General features: G+C 46.9%; 1 protein-coding gene across 1 annotated transcript in view; it reads left to right on the top strand.

Annotated features, from left to right (window-relative positions):
* Positions 1–903: 903 nt before the first annotated feature.
* SULT2B1 (sulfotransferase family 2B member 1) overlaps positions 904–19,556 on the top strand; it is a 31,960-nt gene continuing 13,307 nt past the window's right edge. Inside the window, exons 1-4 of the mRNA XM_036743617.1 lie at positions 904–952; positions 2,106–2,282; positions 8,334–8,441; positions 8,548–8,623. Of these exons, the coding sequence (XP_036599512.1) occupies positions 904–952; positions 2,106–2,282; positions 8,334–8,441; positions 8,548–8,623 (410 nt within the window). The remainder of the gene's footprint in view (positions 953–2,105; positions 2,283–8,333; positions 8,442–8,547; positions 8,624–19,556) is intronic.

Raw genomic sequence — 19,556 nt, 5'->3', positions numbered from 1 at the left:
GCCCAGTTTACACTTTATGCTCCCCTGGGTATTCTGTGGTTCAGTGACTCTGGCCTCCTGTCTGTTCCTTACAAGGGTCTCCATTTCCTGCCTCTGGGCATTTGCTCTGACTGTGCCTATGCCCACGACTTCTGCACGAAGCCGTTTCTGATCCCCCTTAATTCTAGTGCCTTCCCTCTCATTATCTGCAATCTAGTCTGTCTATACAGTGTTTGTTCATAGCCATTGGCTGTTAGACTCCCATTTAGATTGGGAGCTTCTCATGGGGCTTAGCCTAGTGCCTAGCACTTAGTAGGAATTTAATGAATGCTTCTTGACTTGACTTGCTGAGCTGGAATCCCAGCCCTGGACCCTTAAATCTGAGAGGACCCCAGTCCATAAGACTGCCTCCTAAAGGAGAAACATCACTCCATGGGCCCTCTCATTCAGAGGGATCAGATTGATCTTCCTGGTCCTTATAGACAGACCCAGGAGCTAAGGGGAGAAGCAGAAAGTTAGGCAGATTTAGGCTGGATGTGAGGAAGGATCTCACTCTGAGAGCTGCCCTAAAGTGGCTGGAGATGCTCCTGGGGAGGGCAGATAAAGGCTGGACATGGTCTTGGGAGCTTCTCATTTGGACACCACAGTCAGGAGACTGAACCCTGCAGGCTCAAAGGAGGTTCCTGGGGTCTTGGAGGCCTTTGAAGCAGCCAGCTTTGCCCCACATTCACACCTCTCAAGCAGAAGTCCCAGCTCCCATTAGGGGATGTAGGGGACCCCACCAACTTTTGAGAGCCTGTGATTCAGAGTTTTAGACACCTACATCCCAGAGGAAAGGGGAAAGCTGGAGGGCAGAAGGGGAGTAGGAATTGGTGTGATGGATGTCAGCAGAGATGCCTCCTGAGGACCTGAGGCACAGATCACATGGGGACCACTGAGCCAGGGAGAGGCTCTGAAGGTGATGTCTACAAAGGTGACAGCCAGGAGATGCTAAGTTAGGCAGACCTCAAGGACATCCAGGGCAGAAGCAAGAGGCAGTGGCTGCCTTCCCCTGGCTCTTGAGACCCGCTAATGCCAGGGTCCCTAAACAAATAGGAGAATGGCAGAAGTTTCTAGGAACTAGGACTGGGAAGACCTTTAGGAATCCTCTGGAGACTGCTGAGTCCAATACTCCTATTTTGAGGAGAGAGAAGTAAGCTGAGGGAACACAAAGCCTTCTGGCAGGACCATGGTCTATCATTCCAGAATCACTGGGTGACCTTGATCACACGGCTTGCTCTTGAATTTGATCTGAATGAGGGAGGGAAAGAAGGACAAACACAGCCCGTGAGTAGCCTCTGCCTCGGCCTCCAAGCTCCATTGGGATGGCCGAAGGCGCCTCCCTAACGTTGGGTTTGCCGGCTAGATTTCTTTCTCAAAAACCAAGCCTTAAACCCAACTCCCTCTGGAGCTCATAGGTAGGACTTATAGGTCCCTGCCCTCCTAGCACAGAGTGAATGTAAATACCAAATAGTAACTGTTTCTCTTTTGGCCAGGAGCCCTGAGGGTCTTCCCCTCCCAGTTTGATTTTTTTTTCTTTTTTGAATTTTGATGAAAGGGGCCATCCCTGGATTAACTTCTTAAAGAGGCCTCTTCACTGAGTGTTGTTACCTGACTCGAAGTAAGAACCTGAAAAGACCTTAGCCGGAAAGGTCCAGGGTGTCCCAATGCATCCTGGGCCATCTCCAGTCATCCTGGTGAATATCAGGCCACTGGACCCAGATGGCTCTGGAGGAGAAAGTGAGGCTGGTGACCTTGCACAGCCCGCCCTCACTCAAATCGAAGTCAACTGCAAACCACGTCATCATTTCCCTGATGTCATGGTCCTCTTCGAGAACGAAAGCCAAAACACAGAAGTGACCTTGGGAAAGTCCCTTCTCCCGAAGGGACTCATTTTTCACACCTGAAAAAAAGATCCCCGACCCAGATGAGCTAAGCCACTTCCTTGGCCCCCTGCCCTCCCGCCTCCCACCCCGCCAGTCTCCTTTGAACAGCTTCTCCCAGCCCGGGGCCCTTTGGAGGGAAGAGACTGGCGCCGGCCAAATCCGCAACCTTGCCCCGGGCTGCTTGCCTTCTGTTCTCCGCAGAAGCTGGGACCAATCAGGCCCAGCTAAGGCTCTATGACGTCACCAGTCACCGGGCAGACTCTTGTCACTGCAGCCGAGAGCCCTCCTCCCTCAGGCCCCCACCCCCTCTGCCACTACACCGTCAGCCCTGTGGGGAGGGGGAGAGGCGGGGGAAGGGGGGGGCTTCTGTGGGAGCCCGTGAGTGGGAGAAAGGGAGAGAAAGAACGGAGGGCGAGAGGCCCCAGAGACAGACCCTAAGAGATGAAGGGAGAGGCAGAAAGGGAAAGAGACCAGAGAAGACTTTGAGAGGAGGGGGGCGACAGAGACGGATACTGGCGAGAGCAAAGACTGATGGAAACTAAGAACCCAGACTGACAGAAGCCAAGCCAAAGAAAGGCGGAGAGAGACGAGGAGAGACAGAGACAGGGAGAGGAGAGAGAGACAGAAAGAGAAAGAGAGAAAGAGAGGGAAGGAGGGAGAGGGGGAGGGAGGGGGACAGAGAGAGAGAAGGAGGGAGGGAGAGAAAGGGAGAGAGAGAGACACACACACACAGAGACAGATTGAGGAGGGAGGGGGACAGAGAGAGAGAGAAGGAGGGAGAGAGAGAAAGGCAGAGAGAGAGAGACACACACAGACAGAGAAACAGAGAGAGAGACACAGACAGAGACAGACTGAGGAGGGAGGGAGAGGGGGAGGGAGAGGGAGAGAGAGAAGAGGGAGAGAGACCGAGGAGGGAGAGAGAGGGGGGAGGGAAGGAGGGAGAGAGAGAGACAGAGACAGAGAGTGTTAAACCTGAAAGTTTGGTTGAAGAAGGCAAACAAGCTAGGTGATAGAAAAATCCATGTTGTTTATTATTTTCCCTTAAAGCATAGCTAAGCTAGCTTACAAGGACGTACAAGGAGTCAGAGCATAAGCTCTGGCTGTCTGAACAAAGAAATGAGAAAACTTATATACATTATTTTTAGTGGACTCAACAAGTCTGTGTTACCTCACTTTTATGTTCCCCATGTATGTCTAACCATGACACAAGAGGAGAATTTTCCTCAATGGAACAGATTTGTAAATACAATAAGAAAAGAGTGTTGACAAGGGTCAGGTCTCATCCCCTAATGTTCTTAAGTCAGCCGGATCTGGTCTTGTTGACAGAGAAAAGATATTGTCTGAGCAAACTTGAGACAACAAAGAAGCCCAGGTCCAGCTGACCATTAATTCAGGCCCTGGCCCTTGATTGAAATCACAAAAATGATATAAAAGGGTATAAAATGTTCCACAAGAGAAGGACAGAGAGAGAGAAAGAGAGATGCAGAGACACAGACAGAGACAGACAGAGACAGACTGAGGAGGGAGAGACAGAGAGATGGAGGAGGGAGAGAGAGGGGGGAAGGAACAAGGAAGAGAGAGGTAGGAGAGACAAAGGGGAGGAGACAAGTAGGAAAAGATTAATGATAATTAGTGATAATAGGGCATTTATAGAGAGGGCTTTAAGCCTTTCTCATTTTACAAATGAGGAAATTGAGTCAGAGTGAGATTGAGTGACTCAGCTAAAGGAGAATCTGATCTCAGGCCCTCCTGCCTGTCCAGCACTGTCCACGACGCCCCAACCTCTCTCCAGGTCTTCAGATTGTTCCAAGCAAAGCCCAAAGTCTCTAGTATAGGAGAAGGAGATGGAGACAGTGAGAAAGAGCCATGGAGGGTGGAGCCTTTTCAGGTGGGGATAATGTGGAAGGCCCTGGAAGTTGCCCTTCCCAGCCCCCCTTCTTTCCCCAGGTAAGGGAGGCTGACTGTCTTGCCCATGGCTGCCCAGCTAGTAAATGCCCAAGTCTGGCTGGTGCCAAGGCACCAGGGGATGGAGCAGTGGGCCCCTAGAAACTAAACCTTCCAAAATTTTCAAAGGAGGAAACAGAAGCCCCAAAGAAGGAAGGTACTTGCCTGGGGTCCCCAAAAAGGGTATTACCACAATCTGGGATCTAATCCCAAGTAACTGAGCAAGGGGTGGCGCAGTGGCCAGCCCAGAGTCAGGAAGACCTGAGTTCAAATCCAGACTCATACACTTACTAGCGGTGTGACCCTGGGCAAGTCACTTTGCCAATGTCTGCCTCAGTTTACCCATCTGTAAAAGAGGCGTAATAGCAGTGTCTAGCTGGCAGGATCATCGAGGGGGCCAGATAAGATAATCTTTCTAAAAGCACTTAGCTCATAGTTGGCCCTTAATAAGTGCTCCTGGGGCCTGAGACCTAAAGAGAGAACCCAAGAAGCAAAGGAGAGAGAACCAAGGCAGGAGAGAGAGCAGGAAGCTCAAAGCAAGGGCCTGGGGGCCACAGACTGGCCAAGGGAGCAGCCCTCACCTGGAGGCATGGCGCCCAGAGCTCCTGGGAACCAGCAGAGGGCCTCCGCAGCTGCTTTCCCTTGCGGTTGGCCAGGGCCACACCAGGGTGCCTCTGGGAGCTTCAGTCTTCTCCTCTGTCCCTGCCTGGGCTGGCCATGAAAGTGCTCCTCAAGCTTCTCATTGCTGCAGAAATGGGAATGGGACCAGAAAGGAGTGTTGGGGGGAGGGGCTTGGCTCTAATATCTGCACCCCCAGAGACAAAGGGAGGGGGCAAAAGCTGCCCCCTCAATTGAATCCTTCTTCCTTGTAAACTGCCCCTCCACCCCAAATAAGGCCCAACCGGCCGTTGCCTCCTGGGGCCCTGCCAGAGGGCTTGGCCCACAACAGGAGTGGCATTCCAGCTGGTTGGGTTGTGTGGAACATTTTATACCATCTTATATCATTTTTAATTTCAACCAGACCCGGAGCCTGAATTAATGAGTAACTGGATGAAGATCCATAACCTGGGCTTCTTCTCTAAAGTTTGCTCAGGAAATACCCTTACCTCTGTCTACAAGGCCAGATCAGACTGACCTAAGGATATTCTTACCCCTGTTAACTGTTAAAGGGTGAGACTCTAACTCCAAGACAGACTACCTCACTTAATATTCTACGGGTATATACTATGTTATGGAATGTCAATGAGACACAGAGATGCTGGGCTGTATTTTTAACTGACCTTTGTCAACATTCTTTACAACCCTATTCCATTAAGGGAAATCCTTGTCTTGCGGTTTAACGTACATGGGGATCATCAAATTGAGTAACATGCTGAATTGTGATTGTTCTAAAAAATATAAAATCGGTTCATTACTCTGTCTGCTATGTTTAAAGGGAATGAATGGATAAATAAATAATATGAATTTTTTTTATCACCTAGCTCTGTTGTTTACTTCAACCAAATTTTCAGGTTTAACAGTTGTCATGACAGGGTAGGCTCTGCTCTCTACCTGGCTCTGTGACCTGGGGTTCAGGGCCAGCCCCTCTCTGAGTCCCCCACTCATAAAACAGGATATTTTAAAGGACTCAGGACTTTGCTTCTGGGGTGATGTGGAAAGTCAGGCAGAGGAGAGGGCTAGACAGAAGGCAGGTCCACGGACCTGCTGACCTTCTCTAACCATGTGACTTTAGGCAAGCCTTGGGGCCTCTGTTTCCTCGTCTGTAAAACCAGGATGATAATAACAGCACCCATCTCCCAGGAGGGTTGTGAGTCTCGGATGAGATCACGTCTGTACCACGCTGTATGAACGGCAGCTATTATCAGATTTGGAGCCTCCAGGAGTCCTCCCATCCAACCCGTTCATTTGGAGGGGCTGAGCCACTCTGCCCAAGGTCGCCCAGGGGGCAGAGGGGAGGGCTGGGAGCCAAACTCAAGCCCCCAACTTCCTCTAGCAGGAGAAAGGCTGTGGGGGAGGGGCAGTCTGAAAAGTCCCGAGGTCTCCAGGTCCCTACTCAGGTGAAGACAGCAGATCTGTAGGTTTAGAAAGACAGGGAGGAGGGGAGGTCTGAGAGACTATCTGGAGGCACAAAATATGGAGAGATTGGAAGATTCTGTAGTTGACAGAGTCTGCAATTTACGGGTAGCAGACAGGGACCCCAAGCAAGGTCTTTGGACTCTGAATCTTGCAGTCCTTCTACTTGCCCAGGCTATGAGATGAGGTTGATCAACAAACGTCTCTCAGGAACCTATTCTATATCAGGAATGGGGTGATCTAAAGATGGAAGTGAATATGGGCACATAGTGGGTGCTTTAGTAAAACCTTCAATGAGCTTCAATGGATTAATGAATGAATGGCTGGATCATTTGGTAGATCATGGGTGTCAAGATGACCTAGAGTCAAGCACGGCATCTCCCCAAAGAGGGGGGCTTAGAAATAACCTAGGCCAAGCACCTCCCTTTCTAGAGAAAAAAACTAAGGACCCAGGAGGAAGGGGCCCAGACACTGGGCTAGGGATGACTCCTATCCAGGAGGAGGTTGAAAGACCCCAGTGACAGGAGAAGGCTGGGAATGGAGGCTAGGACAGGATGGGAGGATGAGGTCTTGGAATAGTTGTGAGGGTGTGGGGACAGGGACAGGGGAAGTGACAAATGTAGGCTTTCCTTCCCCTTGAGAACCTGTGTGCTAGCCCCTCCTCAGCACCACTCCCCACCCCACCCTAGAGAGCCCACTATCCAGGCATCCAGCAGGCAGAGCAGCATCTGGGGTGTGGCTTGGGGCAGGCCCAGTATCGGGCCTGAGGCAGGATCCACCTAGAGGATGGAGTAATCGGGGTGGGGAGCTGGGAGCAAGGTTTCTGCAAGGGCCCACACCCCTTGATGCACTCCCTGATTAGGACCGCCTGCCAGGGTGGAGGAGGCCTACCTTCAGGCCTCCCCAACCTGGGCACTCACTAGGACATCTGGACCCTGTCCCACCTCCCCCAAATCCTGGAGATCCTGGCTGCCAGCCCTGGCTAGCTAGCCCCAGCAGCGACCCAGGAGCCTGCCGATCCCTGGCCCCAGCCCACCTCCTGCATCCTGGGATGGACAATTAATGGCTCATGGGGAGGGCCAGAGGCCCAAGGATTCGGCAGGACGGAGGCAAGCCTGAACCTGTGACCTCATCTGAAAGTCTAAGCACTGAGTGGGGGGAGATGACTCCATACATTTGTCCCCTTAGGGATCCAAGACTAGGGGAGGGGGCACTGAGAAACCAGATGCCTGGGTGTCCGGGCTCCCTTCCCCCAGACACTTGGAGGTCTGACTGTACTTCCTAGGTCTTTGCACAACCTTGCCTCAAGCTGGCCCTCAGGGTGGCACAGAGGGAGGAGGTAATGTATTCACTAGGACACTGAGATGCATGGGGTTAGAGGGCCTGTCCCCACCCTAATGCGGCTCCTCTGGCAAGCCCAGATTCTCTTTATTTCCTCAGCCTGGCTCCCCCACTCTGTCCCCTCCTCTTTCTCCACCCTGGCAGCCCAGCCTTCCAGCTCCCAGCTCCAACCGCCGCCCTTCCCATTTCCTTTGGAGATCCGGCTTCTTCCACTCTCATAGAGAGAAGTCTTGGGGCTCCCTTGGGGAACTGGGGATTTAGATACAGTGAGGTCCGTGGCTTCCTTTGGCGGCACAGACCCATTCGTTCCCTGTGCCTCAGTTTCCCCTCCTGCCCTCATGTTTAGGAGATTCCAGACTGGGGGAGGATGGGGAGGAGACTTGAGGGGAGGTTGATGGAGTCAGAGAACAGGGAAACACAGCGGGAGGGCCAGCTGACTAACTGAGAGGGTGCAGGGCACAGGGCCCAGGCCCCGGGGCAGGGAGGGAAGCGTTTGGTGCCTGGCGTCCTGACACCTGGGTCCTTCCTCCATTACCCCAAGTGCCCCCGTTGATTCCTCAGGATCCCAGAAGCCCCTCTCCCCAGAATGTCTGTCAGAGGTCTCAGGGATTCCTCCATAATAGCAGCATTTACGCAGAGTACTTACAAATATTATCTCCTCTGATCCCAACAGCACTGGGAGGTAGATCCTATTATCATATCTACTCGATAGATGGGGAAACTGAGGCAGACTCTGTGTCCAAGGTCACAAAGTATCTGAGGTCACATTTGAACTCGGGTCTTCTTGACTCTAGGTCCAGGTTAAGGTGCATCCCTCCAAAGGTGGGATGGCTCTGGAAAGGGTAGGCTAACTGGAGTAGGGTCTAGGGCCGGGAGGGGCAGATGCCTGAGCACTCGAGGAGAGGAGAGAGCTAGAGCCCCGGGGCCCTGAGGAGAGTGTTGGTTGGAAGGGCTGTCTTTCCGAGGCCTCTGAGGAGAGGGGAGGCCTGGGGTCCTAGGAGGGGCACGGGCTTGGGGGTTGGATGCCTGTGCCCATCTGGTCTCTCCCCCTCCACCCCCATCTCTGCACAGTTCAGAGATACCCAGCCCCTCCCTGGAGGTGCTCAGGGGCGGGGCACGGCGTGGGTAGCAGCCAGAGGAACCGGCTGAGCCCTACCCCGCCCAGCCTGAGTTCAAGCAGTAGTGGGCAGCCAGGGAAGAGGGAGGAATCCTGCACTTGGCCCTCCTGGGGAACAGCAGACGTGCTGAGTGCTGGCCGTGCCACTGCCCTCCCTCTGTTGGCCAGCGGGGACCCCCTCCACCATGGAAGGAATTGTGACGTCCCAAATCTCGGACCTTTTTGAGCTGGCTACCAAAGTGAGGTAAGAGCTGGGAAAGGGGAGAGAAGGGCTTCTGGGCTAGGGGCCTGAGGCAACTCAAAGCTCTGGTCTTTCCTGCAGGTCCCAGGGTCCCTACCCTCACCGCTCCCTTCATCCCTTGGGCTTCCCCAGGACAAGGTTCGCCTGTCTCAGGTTTCCCTGAAGCTCCGGCCACACTCTTCATTCCCGGCTCTGTCCCGACTTCTCTCTGCCCATCCCTCCCCCTCCTCCCCACTCTTGCCTCTCTTGCCAAGATCTCCCCAAGGGTCTTCAGGTCCTTGGTGCCCAGGGGGGCACTGAATTGACTTGAATCTCTCATTCCTCCCTTCAGTCTCTCTACTTTTACCGAGGCCATGTCTGTGGGTCGCCAAGACCCAAGGCTCCTTTTCTGCCTCCTGTTCCCCACACAGCCACTCCGTTTCTCCCACCACAGTTCCTTCAGCTTCTAGAAAATCGTGGGTTTTGAGCAGGAGTAGACCTTTAGGGAGAATCCAGATTAAAACACTCATTTCACAAATGAGCAGGTCTCATTCTACCCCCAGTAGATTGAATGATTTCCAAGGTCTCCCCCAATCTCTCCATGATTTCTCTTTGCTCCCTTTGACCTTTTCTTGATCTCTGGGCAAAGGTCTCTGATTTCTCACCCTAATTGCTCCATCATCTCTGATTCCTTCCCTCTGTATCTCCACCATCCTGTCCCTCCCTCCGAGATCTTAGGTTTAGGGCTTGAGAGAGAGCAGGAAGGAACTTCCCAGGCCGTCTGTCTGGTTGTACTGGTGACAGGAGAGGGAAAAAAGGCCACGCCAGACAGTAACTGGTGTCCCCTGTAGGATTTGAACCCAGGTCCTCCTGATTTCCAGCCACTCCATACCACTTGGAATCTCTCCATGATTGCTGACTCCTCCTCTTGAGCACTTGTGGCGAATCATTTTTGCCTTCTGTCTCCCTATCTGATTCTCTGCACTTCCCCCCACGCCCCCATGCCATCACCCGACTTCTCCCAACCATGATCTTTCCATGATTTTGATTCCTGTCATCAGTCTTCTGTGAGCTCTGATTTCTCCCTACAATCTCGGATCCTCTCTCTGACCCTTCGCTATATCTGATTTCACTCTCCAATCTCTGCCATCACCTTCCGATCTTTTGTAAGCCCTGATTCCTTCTCTCACCTTTCTCCCCAGGAGCTCTCTAAGTAATAAACATCTCTTAAATGCCTGCATAGGGCTCGGGCACTAAGAATACACAGATAAAACCCCTCTCTGCCCTCAGCTTCTGGAGGCGGGGCAGGGGGAAGGACAGGGATGTATCATGTAAGGAATGGGTGCAGGTAACCAAGAAAGCAGCAGCAGCAGCCCTGGGATGGGAGCCTTCCCCAATCTCTTCCCCAGATCTCCTCAGGAGAGTGGAGTCCTCCCCCCATTCCTCCAGAACCTTTGGTTCTTTCCCTTAGCTGACCTTTGATCTCTGACTTGTAGTGGTGATCCCTGCCCTTATCTCTCTGGCATCTCTGGTTCTTCCCTCCCTCCCACTTCTCCGGGTGAGAGGGGTCCTTTCTTCATTACCCATCGATCCATCCATCTTTCCTTCCTTCCTTCCTTCCATCCTCCCCAGCCCCACCCCACTCCCTTCTCTTTGTTATCTCAGATTCCCTTTTCTGATCTCTCTGGGATCTCTCAGGGGTTTCCACTGGTGGTCTCTTCCTCTATGATCACTGGTCTGTCCTCCTGATATCTCCCAGATTCCAGAAAAATCTGCCATACCCTCTTACCCTTTGAAAGTGTCCCACTCCCTCCATGGTTCATGGTTCCACCCTCCAATCACTTCATTGTTTTCCATTTCTTCACTCTGGTCTCTACCTACTGTCTTTTCCCTGTCTCAGTTGTTCCTTTCCATGATCTCTGGTTTCCACCTACGATCTCTTCCTTTGGGGTCGGTGATTCCTCCCCCATAATGTCCCTGTGACTTTTTTTTTATTCCTCTCCTTCTCTGTTAACTTGTGATCTCTTAGTTCCCCCCTCCCCTCACCCCGGCCAGGTTCTCAGTCAGTCAGCCAACAAGCATTTATAAAGCACCTACTGTGTGAGAGGTAAAAGCTGGCCCTCTAATTCTCCTTCCATTTTGCACCTCTGAAAGTCCTTGAAGGCTTTAGTTGGCCTTCCCCAAACCCACACAAGCTCTTGCTTCCTCCAAGATGTACCTTTCAAGTTCCTTCAATGACCATAGAGAGTTAGGCCTCCCTCTCACCGTCTTTACTGCCCTCCAGATGATCAATGTGCCTTCTAGGCTTCTTCTCCAGCTTAGTCCTTCTGCTAAGACTGAACTCGTGGGCCCTTAACAGACTCATGGGCAGCTAGGTGGCTTAGTGGATAGAGTGCCAGGCATGAAGTCAGGAAGACCTATTGTGATTTTGGGCAAGTCAGTTAACCCTGTTTGCCTCAGTTTCCTTAATCTATAAAGTGAACTGGAGAAGGAAATGGCAAACCTTGACTGACCAGGCCACCCATGGCAATCCTGGGAGCTACAATTTTGGAGAGATGTCTTAGGGGATCAGGCTTGTTTGAAGAACTTCTCACCCAGTCAATTTTGTTTCCTGATTTAAGTAGCTCCATCCAGAGGCCATTCACTTAGTCCACCTAAGGGAGTTCTAAAATTGCTCTCATGGCCATCTATCTAGTCTAGTCCTTCAATTCTACATGGCAGGAAGCAAAGAATCTCTCCAGATCAGTGGCTTTTTCAGTCTGACCCTTTGTGAGCCCATTTGGAGGAAGGAATTGATCCAAGGTCCCACTGAGGAACAGGCTCAGCACTACAGCCCTGGACAGCTCCCATGCACCATGGCGGGCCAGAACCCCACAAGGGAGCTTTCTCATGAAGAAGTCTCCTCCATGCAACAAGCTCCTTCTCTATCTCACTAACACCCTTCTTTGTGGCTTGGTTGTTCCCCTTAGGTTATTTTGTTTCCCAAGACCCAGGGACATTTGGTCTCTTGTTGTCCCAGGCCAAAGGGACCGCAGCTGACCCTCAATGACATGGCATTGTTATATTTACCTTGGAATTTCAGAGGTTCAAGGGGCAGCTCTGAAAAGTCCAGGGACTTTATTTAGTTCTCAGACCCAAAAGGCTGCTCTGATATGTCCCCCAACAAGAGGTCACAGCCTCTTTTGGAACAAGCCCTGGCTCTCGGGGTCTCCTGGTGATTGCTAGGAGAAATGCCAGGTGAAATCCGCCTCTTCTGAACTTCCCCTCACTAAGACTAGCTGTGCCAAGCCCTGGCCACAGGAGCAGTAATATCATCCTTTCTCTGAATAATATTTATTTGTAACATTATATTTATTTATACATTATATATACTATATATATTATATATTATATATTACAACTATCTCATTTGATCCTCACAATCTGGGGGGGTAGGGGCTGTTTTTATCCCCATTTTACAGATGAGGAAACTGAGGAAAACAGAGGCAAACTGACCTGCTCAGGGTCACATTTGAACTCAGGTCTTCCTGACTCCGGGTCCAGTGCTGTATCCATACTGCTTCCCCAAGGGCCATTGAGGCCCCCTCAGATGCTTGACGTCTCAGTGTGGTAGGAATTAGCATTGGAAGAGACCCAAGAGACAGTTGAGCCCGGACCCTTACTCAGACAGAAGTGGCCCAGAGAGGAAAATAGGTCACCCAGGGAAGAAATGGCAGGACCAGGATTTGGTCCCAGGCTTCTGAGGGCTTCTGCCTTCTTAGGCCAGAAGGCTACCAGCATCTCTCTCTGATGAAAGCGTGCACTCATCCTCAGGCCCCCACGGTCTGGGCTACGGGAAGAGGGGGTTGCATCAGCTGAGCACTGGTCTTGAAGGTGGGCATGGGGAGGAGAGCTCTTTTGGACCAGCCAATAAGATCACAGCTGGAAAAGACCAGAGGGTTTATCCAGTCCAATCTCCTGGCTTGCAGATCAGGAGCTGGGGCCCTCTGCTTTTCCCATAGACATTGGGAAGTTGATAGCAAAGCCAGGTTGAAACCAGGTCCTCTCCCTTGAAATCAGTCATCTGGACCCCTCCACGCTGCCTGTCAAGGTTCCTGTAACCTCTTCCCCCTGTACCTTGGCCCACCCATGCACAGAGACAGGGGCTTTCAGCCACCCCAGGCCTTGGGCACAGGAGTGGGAGGGGGTCTCGTGTACCCAGGAGCCCAGCTCCAGCCTGCCCAAGCCAGGCACCGAAGGGAGGCAGGCATGAGGCTGGGTGGTGGAGGGAGACAGGGAAGAAGGCAGGAAGGGACCAACGGCCCCCTGCATCCCAGGCTCCTTTAATAACCCATTTTGGATCTGCTCTCTGTGAACCCGTTTTGAAGCTATTTCTGCTTCTAGCCTCTCCTGCCTCAGAGAGGTTACTGGCGTGTGAAGTCAGACTTCAGTTTTGGCCTAAATATTCCTCTTTCGAGCATTAGGGGCCTGGAATGGGGGTGGGGCAAGTTCAGAACGCTGGACCTTGGGGAGCTGTCTGCCCCAGCCTGTCCTAATTGCTGTAGATGTCTACAGACGGCCACACTTCTAGCCCTGTCATTTTGTGTCACTCTGGACAAGGCCCTGGGCTTCTGCAGGCCTCGGTTTCCTTCTTTGTCAAATGAAAAGGTTGAATTCAGGTCTGGAAAAGCCTTTCACCTGTTGACACCGTGGGATCATTGACCCGCTTTGTGATTCTGAGCAAGATCTCTCCCCTCTCCTGGCCTTGCTCCTCCATCTAAATATACCAAGAGGATTCAGTCTGGCTTAGTCTAGCTCAATTCAGCATTTAGATCCAAGGTCTATTTGACCTCTGAAAATGATGATTCTGAAATCTGGGTCTGTCATCCAAGGGGCCCCCTCTCTCCCACAACCACAGTACTCGAGAGTCAGAAGGGACCTCAGCAGACCCCAGTCCAACCTGTACACCGAAGGAACACCAACTATAGTTTGTCTGAAAAGTGGTGGCCCAGCCTCTACAAAGAGGGGAAGCCCGTTCACCTTTTCTTGTTTTTCAGTCATGTCCAACCATCCGTGACCCTGTATGGGGTTTCCTTGGCAAAGATACTGGAATAGTTTGCCTTTTCCTTCTCCAGCTCATTTAAAGATGAGGAAGCTGGGACAAACAAGTTAAGCGACCTTCCCAGGGTCATACAGCTAGTAAGTGTCTGAGGCCAGATTTGAACTCAGGAAAATGAGTCTTCCTGACTGCAGGCCCAGGACTCTGTGCACTGCGGCACTCCCTAGGGATCTGTTCCACTTGGGACAGTCCCGATTATTGGGAAGGTTTTCTTGACAGCCAACCTAATTTTTTCTCTTCCCAAATCCCTCCTTTTGCTTCTGGTTCTGCCTTTCGGAGCCAGGTATACTCCCTCCCCTATTCAACAACTCTTCGTGCTCCCACCACCCCACCCCAGTCTAATCTTCTTCAGGCTAAACATGCCCAATTCCTTCCCCATGCCCATAAGACAAGGGCTATGCTGATTTCCTGTCTCTGGGACTCCCCAGCTTACAAATGTCCTTCTTCGACCATGGCACCCAGAATTGAGCACAATACTCCAAATGAGGTCTGAAGAGGACAAAGCACAATGGCACTATAGCCCCCCTATTCCTGAAAGCCATGGCCCTTTTAATGTAGCCCAAGGTTATCGGAGCTTTTGTTTGGGCTGCCACACCATGTTGCTGACTCTTGTGGAGCTTGTGGTCCACTAAACACCCCAGATCTCTTTCAGAACATTTTATTCTTGTGGAACTGATTTATTGGTACCCCTGTGCAAGGCTATCCCTGTTGAATTTCTCTTTTTGTTGTAACTTTGGGGGTTTTTTTATTAACAAGAATTAATTTTCTCTCCTTCCCCCACAAAAAAAATTAAAAGAAAGAAAAACAAAACCTTTGTAATCAACATACGGCCAAGCACAACAAAATCACACATTGAAAAATGTGTATCTCCTCTCTTGTCTCATCGCCTCTTTTTTAGGAGATGGGTAACATGCTTCCTCGTTGATTGTCTTGAAGATTGGCGGATCATTACGTTAATCAAAGTCCCTAAGTCTTTCCAAGTGGTTTGTTCGTCTCTAGAGTGCTGTTGTTATTGTATACATTGTTCTCCTGGGTCTACTTGCTTCACTTTGCATCAGTTCGTACAAGTCTTCCCAGGTTTCTCTGAAATCACTCCTTTCATAATTTTTCACATCACATTATTATTCCAACAATTTATTCAGTCATTCTCCACTAGATGGGTACTCCTTTAGTTTCTAGTTCTTTACCACTACAGAAAGAGTTGCTATAAATATTTTTGTACATATGGGTCCTTTTCCTCTGGGATATAGACCTATAGTAGTTGTGGTTGTGTGTGGTTTATCCTTCATTCTCAAAGAGGACCATGACATCAGGGAGGTGATGACAGGATTTACAATTGATTTGAGTTCGAGAGAGAGGGTTGTGCAAAGTCACCAGTAGTATTGTTGGGTCAAAAGGTATGCAAAATTTAGTGACTTTGTGGGGCATAGTTCCACATTGCTTTCCAGAATGTGCAGACCAATTCGTAGCTGCATCAATGTGCCTGCTCCCATAGCCCCTCTAATATTGGTCATTTTCCTGTTTTGTCATCATTGCCAATCTGAAGGGTGTGAGTTTCTCAAATTGCTTTTATTTGCATTTAATTTGCATCTAATTATTTGTAATTTGGATCATTTTTTAATACAGTTATGGATAGTTGTGGATTTCTTCTTTAGCAAACTACCTTTTCAGATCCTTAGATCATTTATAAATTGGGGGATGACTCTTACTATTAAACCAGCTCCTTATTTTTATCTTAGAAATAAGACTTTTTTCATTTTAGAGAAACTACAAAAAAAATTTCCCAGTTAATTGTTTCCCTTCTATTATTAAATTGAATTGGTTTTATTTGTGCAAAAACTTTTTTATATTGCATAATCAAAACTGTCTATTTTATCTTTTACGGTTCTCTCTGTCCTTCCATAAATCGTAAAGGTAATATCTTCTTTGTTCCTCAATTTGTATATGATATGACCTTTTATATCTAGGTTATGAATCTGTTTGTAGATTGTCTTGGCATCTGGTGTGAGGTGTTGATCTAATCCTAATTTCTGCCAGACTGCTCTCCAGTTTTCCCAGCAGTTTCTGTCAAACAGTGAGCCTTTACCTCAAGAGCTGGGGTCTTTGGGTTCATCAAACACAAGGTTATTACATTCATTTGCTTCTACATGTTGTGTACCTAATCTGTTCCACTGTCCATCTTCCTATTTTTTGACCAGCACCAAATAATTTTGATTACTGATTTGCAGTATAGTTTGAGACCTAGGTCTCCTTCATTCCCATTTTTTCATTATTTACCTTGAGTATCTTGAATATTTTTGTTTCTGTATGGATTTTACTATATTTTCTAGTTTTGTCAAATAATCATTTGGTAGTTTGATTGGCTTAGCAAAGAATAAGTACATTAATTTGGACAGTATTGTCATTTTTATTATATTGTCTCAGTTTACTTGAACAATGAATACATCTCCAGTTATTTAGGTTTGCCTTTATTTCCCTAAAGAGAAGTTTCTAATTATTTTCATATCATCCCTGTATGTTTTGGTAAGTAGAATCAAAATTTTAAAAAGAATAAATTCTATAGTTATTTGAAATAGAATTTCTCTGCCTAATCCCTTACTGCTGGGTTTTGTTGACAATACATGGAAATATTGATGACAAGGGCAGATTTATTTTGTATCCTTCCATTTTGCTGGTTATTATTTTCAATAAACTTTTATTTGATTCTCTAGGGTTCTCTAAATAAGTAATCATATCATCTACAAAAAGTGACTATGTTCCCCCTTGTCTGTGGTTATTCCCTCAATTTCTTTTTCCTCTCTTATCACTATAGCTAGCATTTCTAGTACTGTATTAAATAATAATAGTGATAATAGACTTCTTTGCTTTACCCCTGATCTTATTGGAAAGGCTTCTAGTTTATCCTGGTTATTTATAACACTGGTTCAATTTTTAATAGAAACTACTCACTCTATTAAGGAAAGGTCTATTTATTCTTGTACATTTTTATGTTCTGATAAGAAATGGGTATTAATAAACTCATATTTTGTCAAAGATTTTTCCCTGCCTCTTTTAATATAATCATATGATTTTGTTGTTCTTATTTTGATATGGTCTTTTATGTTTATAGTTTTCCCAATATTGAACCAGCTCTGCATTTCTGATATAAATCCAACCTGGTTATGTTATGGTATATTATCTTTTTGGTATGTTTTTGAAGCCTCTCTCTTCATATATATATATATACATATATATATATATACATATATATATATATACACACACACACACACACACACTCACATATATTTTTTGCACTAGGGCTACTGATTTACAGTCTCTGCTTTGACAGCCTGCTTTACATAGCAGGATTCTTATTTGCATTTTGAAAGTAATTTGGTCCTTTTGTTCTCAGTTTTACAAATACTGTCTGTAATGTTGGAACTGATTTTTCTGTAAATATTTAATAATTCACTTGTAAGTTCATTTAGTCCTGGGATTTCTTCCTTGGGAGTTTATTTGTGAATTGGTTAATCTCCCCCTCCCCCTCCAACACTGGTTACTTAAATGATCTATTTTTTGTTCTGATATTCTGGGTATTTTATATTTTTGTGAATCTTTATCCATTTAATTTAAGTTGTTGATTTGATTGGTATATAGTTGGGTAAAATATTTTCTAATATTTTCCTTTATTTCCTCTTCAAGTGTTGTGGAATAAGTATTTATATAACAACTACTATATGCTGGGAACTGTGCTAAGTGCTTTTTAGAAATATTATTTTGTTTGATCCTCACAACAATCTTGGCAGGTAGGTGCTATTTTTACTCTCATTTTATAGTTGAGGAAACTGAGAGAAACAGATGTTAATTGACTTGCCCAGGGTCATATAGCAATTAAGTATTTGAGGCTGGATCTCAAGTCTTCTTTCTGGCTCCAGGACCTTATCTACTATGCTGCCAGCTGTCTGTGGATAGCTGCTCTTAGTTCTTTTTAATTTGGTTTTCCTCCTTTTAAAAATAAAATTAGCTAATGATTTATCTCTTTTATTGACATTTCAAAAAATTTCTTAGTTTTGTTTATTAATTCAATGGTTCTTTTGCTTTCAATTTTGTTGATTTTGAGAGTTCATTCAGAATTCATTGTTTCAGAATTTCTCTTTTATTTCTTTTTTAATGTGATTTTTTAGTTTGTTGGTTTTCTAGGTTTTGCTTAGTTGTATGCCCAATTCATCAATCTGTTTTTCTCTATTTGAAATAAATTTTCCCTTATGGACTACTTTGGCTCCATCCCAAAAATTTTGCTATGTTGCCTTATTGTTGTAAATTAACTTGATTATCTATTGTTTCTATAGTATGTTCTTTGACCTGCCAATTCTTTAATATTAAGTTTTATTTATTCTCAAATAAATTTTAATCCTTTCTTTCACAAATATAATGTTTTTGCTTTGTAGTTAGCAAAGGAAGTTTTTTTTTATTTTTCTGCATTTGTTTGTGATGATTTTATGCCTTAATACACAGCTAATTTTTGTAAAGGTGCCATGTACAACTGAGAAATATGTACACTGTCTTCTATTCATGCTAAGTAATGGCCAGATCCAGTATATCTTACTTTTTAAATCTTACTTTTTAAAACTTCCATTCAGATCCTTAATTTCTTTCTTGTTAGCTTTTTGTTAGTTTTCTCTAAGTGTGAAAGAGATACATTGAGATTCCCCACTATTATAGTTTCCCTGTCTATTTCTCTCTGAAACTCATTTAACTTTTTCTTTAAGTATTGGGTGTCCCAAAAGTCTTAGTGTAGTTTCTTGTTATTCAAAGCTTAAAATTGCACTAAGGTTTTCGTGATACCCTATACTTATGCTAAATAAATTTCAGGGAGAAATAGAAAAACTATAATTTCATATGTTTGGTGTCAATATTAATTCATTGTCTTTGATACCTTTCAGCATCCTGTAGTTTTCTTGTTTACCTCTTTTAACCAAGTCTAATTTTGTATTTGCCTTATCTGAGATCATGATTGCTGTACCTGCCTTTTTTTTCTAAGTTAAGTTGAGGGATAATAACCCCTTATTTTCATTCCATGTGAATTTGCATGATTCCAGTGTCTGTAAACAGTATATTGTGAGATTCTTATTTCCAATCCATTCCGATATCCTCTTCCATTTCTTGGGTGGGTTAATCCCATTCACATACAGTTAGGATTTTTCCCTCCAGCCTCTTCTCATGCCTTCTCCTCCCATGAAGAGTAGGGGAGTGAGCAGTGATCATATACTAGTGAACTTTGCTTTACTTCCACCTTCTTTCCCCAAATAACCAATCACAGTTCCTTACCTTTTCTTTCTTTTCCTTTAAATCCCCTTCATGATCCACCCTCCAAGGCTGGAGGTTGTTTTGTTGTTTTTGCTTATGACTAATCTATCTATCTCTGAATTTACCTTTCCTTGTATTCTCCCATTTCCCTGCTCCCCTCTCCCCATCCCTCTCTATTTCTGTGTTAAATTGAATGTATTTCTACACCAAACTGCGTATGTGTATATCGCTTCTGCCCTTTGACTAATTCAGATGAAAAAGAGGTTCAAATGAAGCTCATCTTGCACTGCTTTCTCCTTTTTCTGTATATTCTTCTATTCATCTAGATTATAGGAAATGGCAAGTTTCCCCACACCCCTCCCCACCCCCACACACGTATAGAATATTCCTTTTCTATCCCTTTTCTTTCTTCTTTAAGAGCATCACAACATTACGAACCCTCTCTTATGCCTGGTATCAACCACTATGACCCTCGATAACATCAGGGCTCTTGTTTCTTCTACCCCTATTCAATAATAATAACCATAATAACTTGCATTTACGTAACACTAGTTTTACATTTTACCTCAT

Source organism: Trichosurus vulpecula, chromosome 2 (genome assembly GCF_011100635.1).
Source record: "Trichosurus vulpecula isolate mTriVul1 chromosome 2, mTriVul1.pri, whole genome shotgun sequence".
Classification (NCBI taxonomy): domain Eukaryota; kingdom Metazoa; phylum Chordata; class Mammalia; order Diprotodontia; family Phalangeridae; genus Trichosurus; species Trichosurus vulpecula.
Note: the sequence above shows the minus strand (reverse complement) of the source record. Positions and strands in the feature narration are given on the sequence as shown.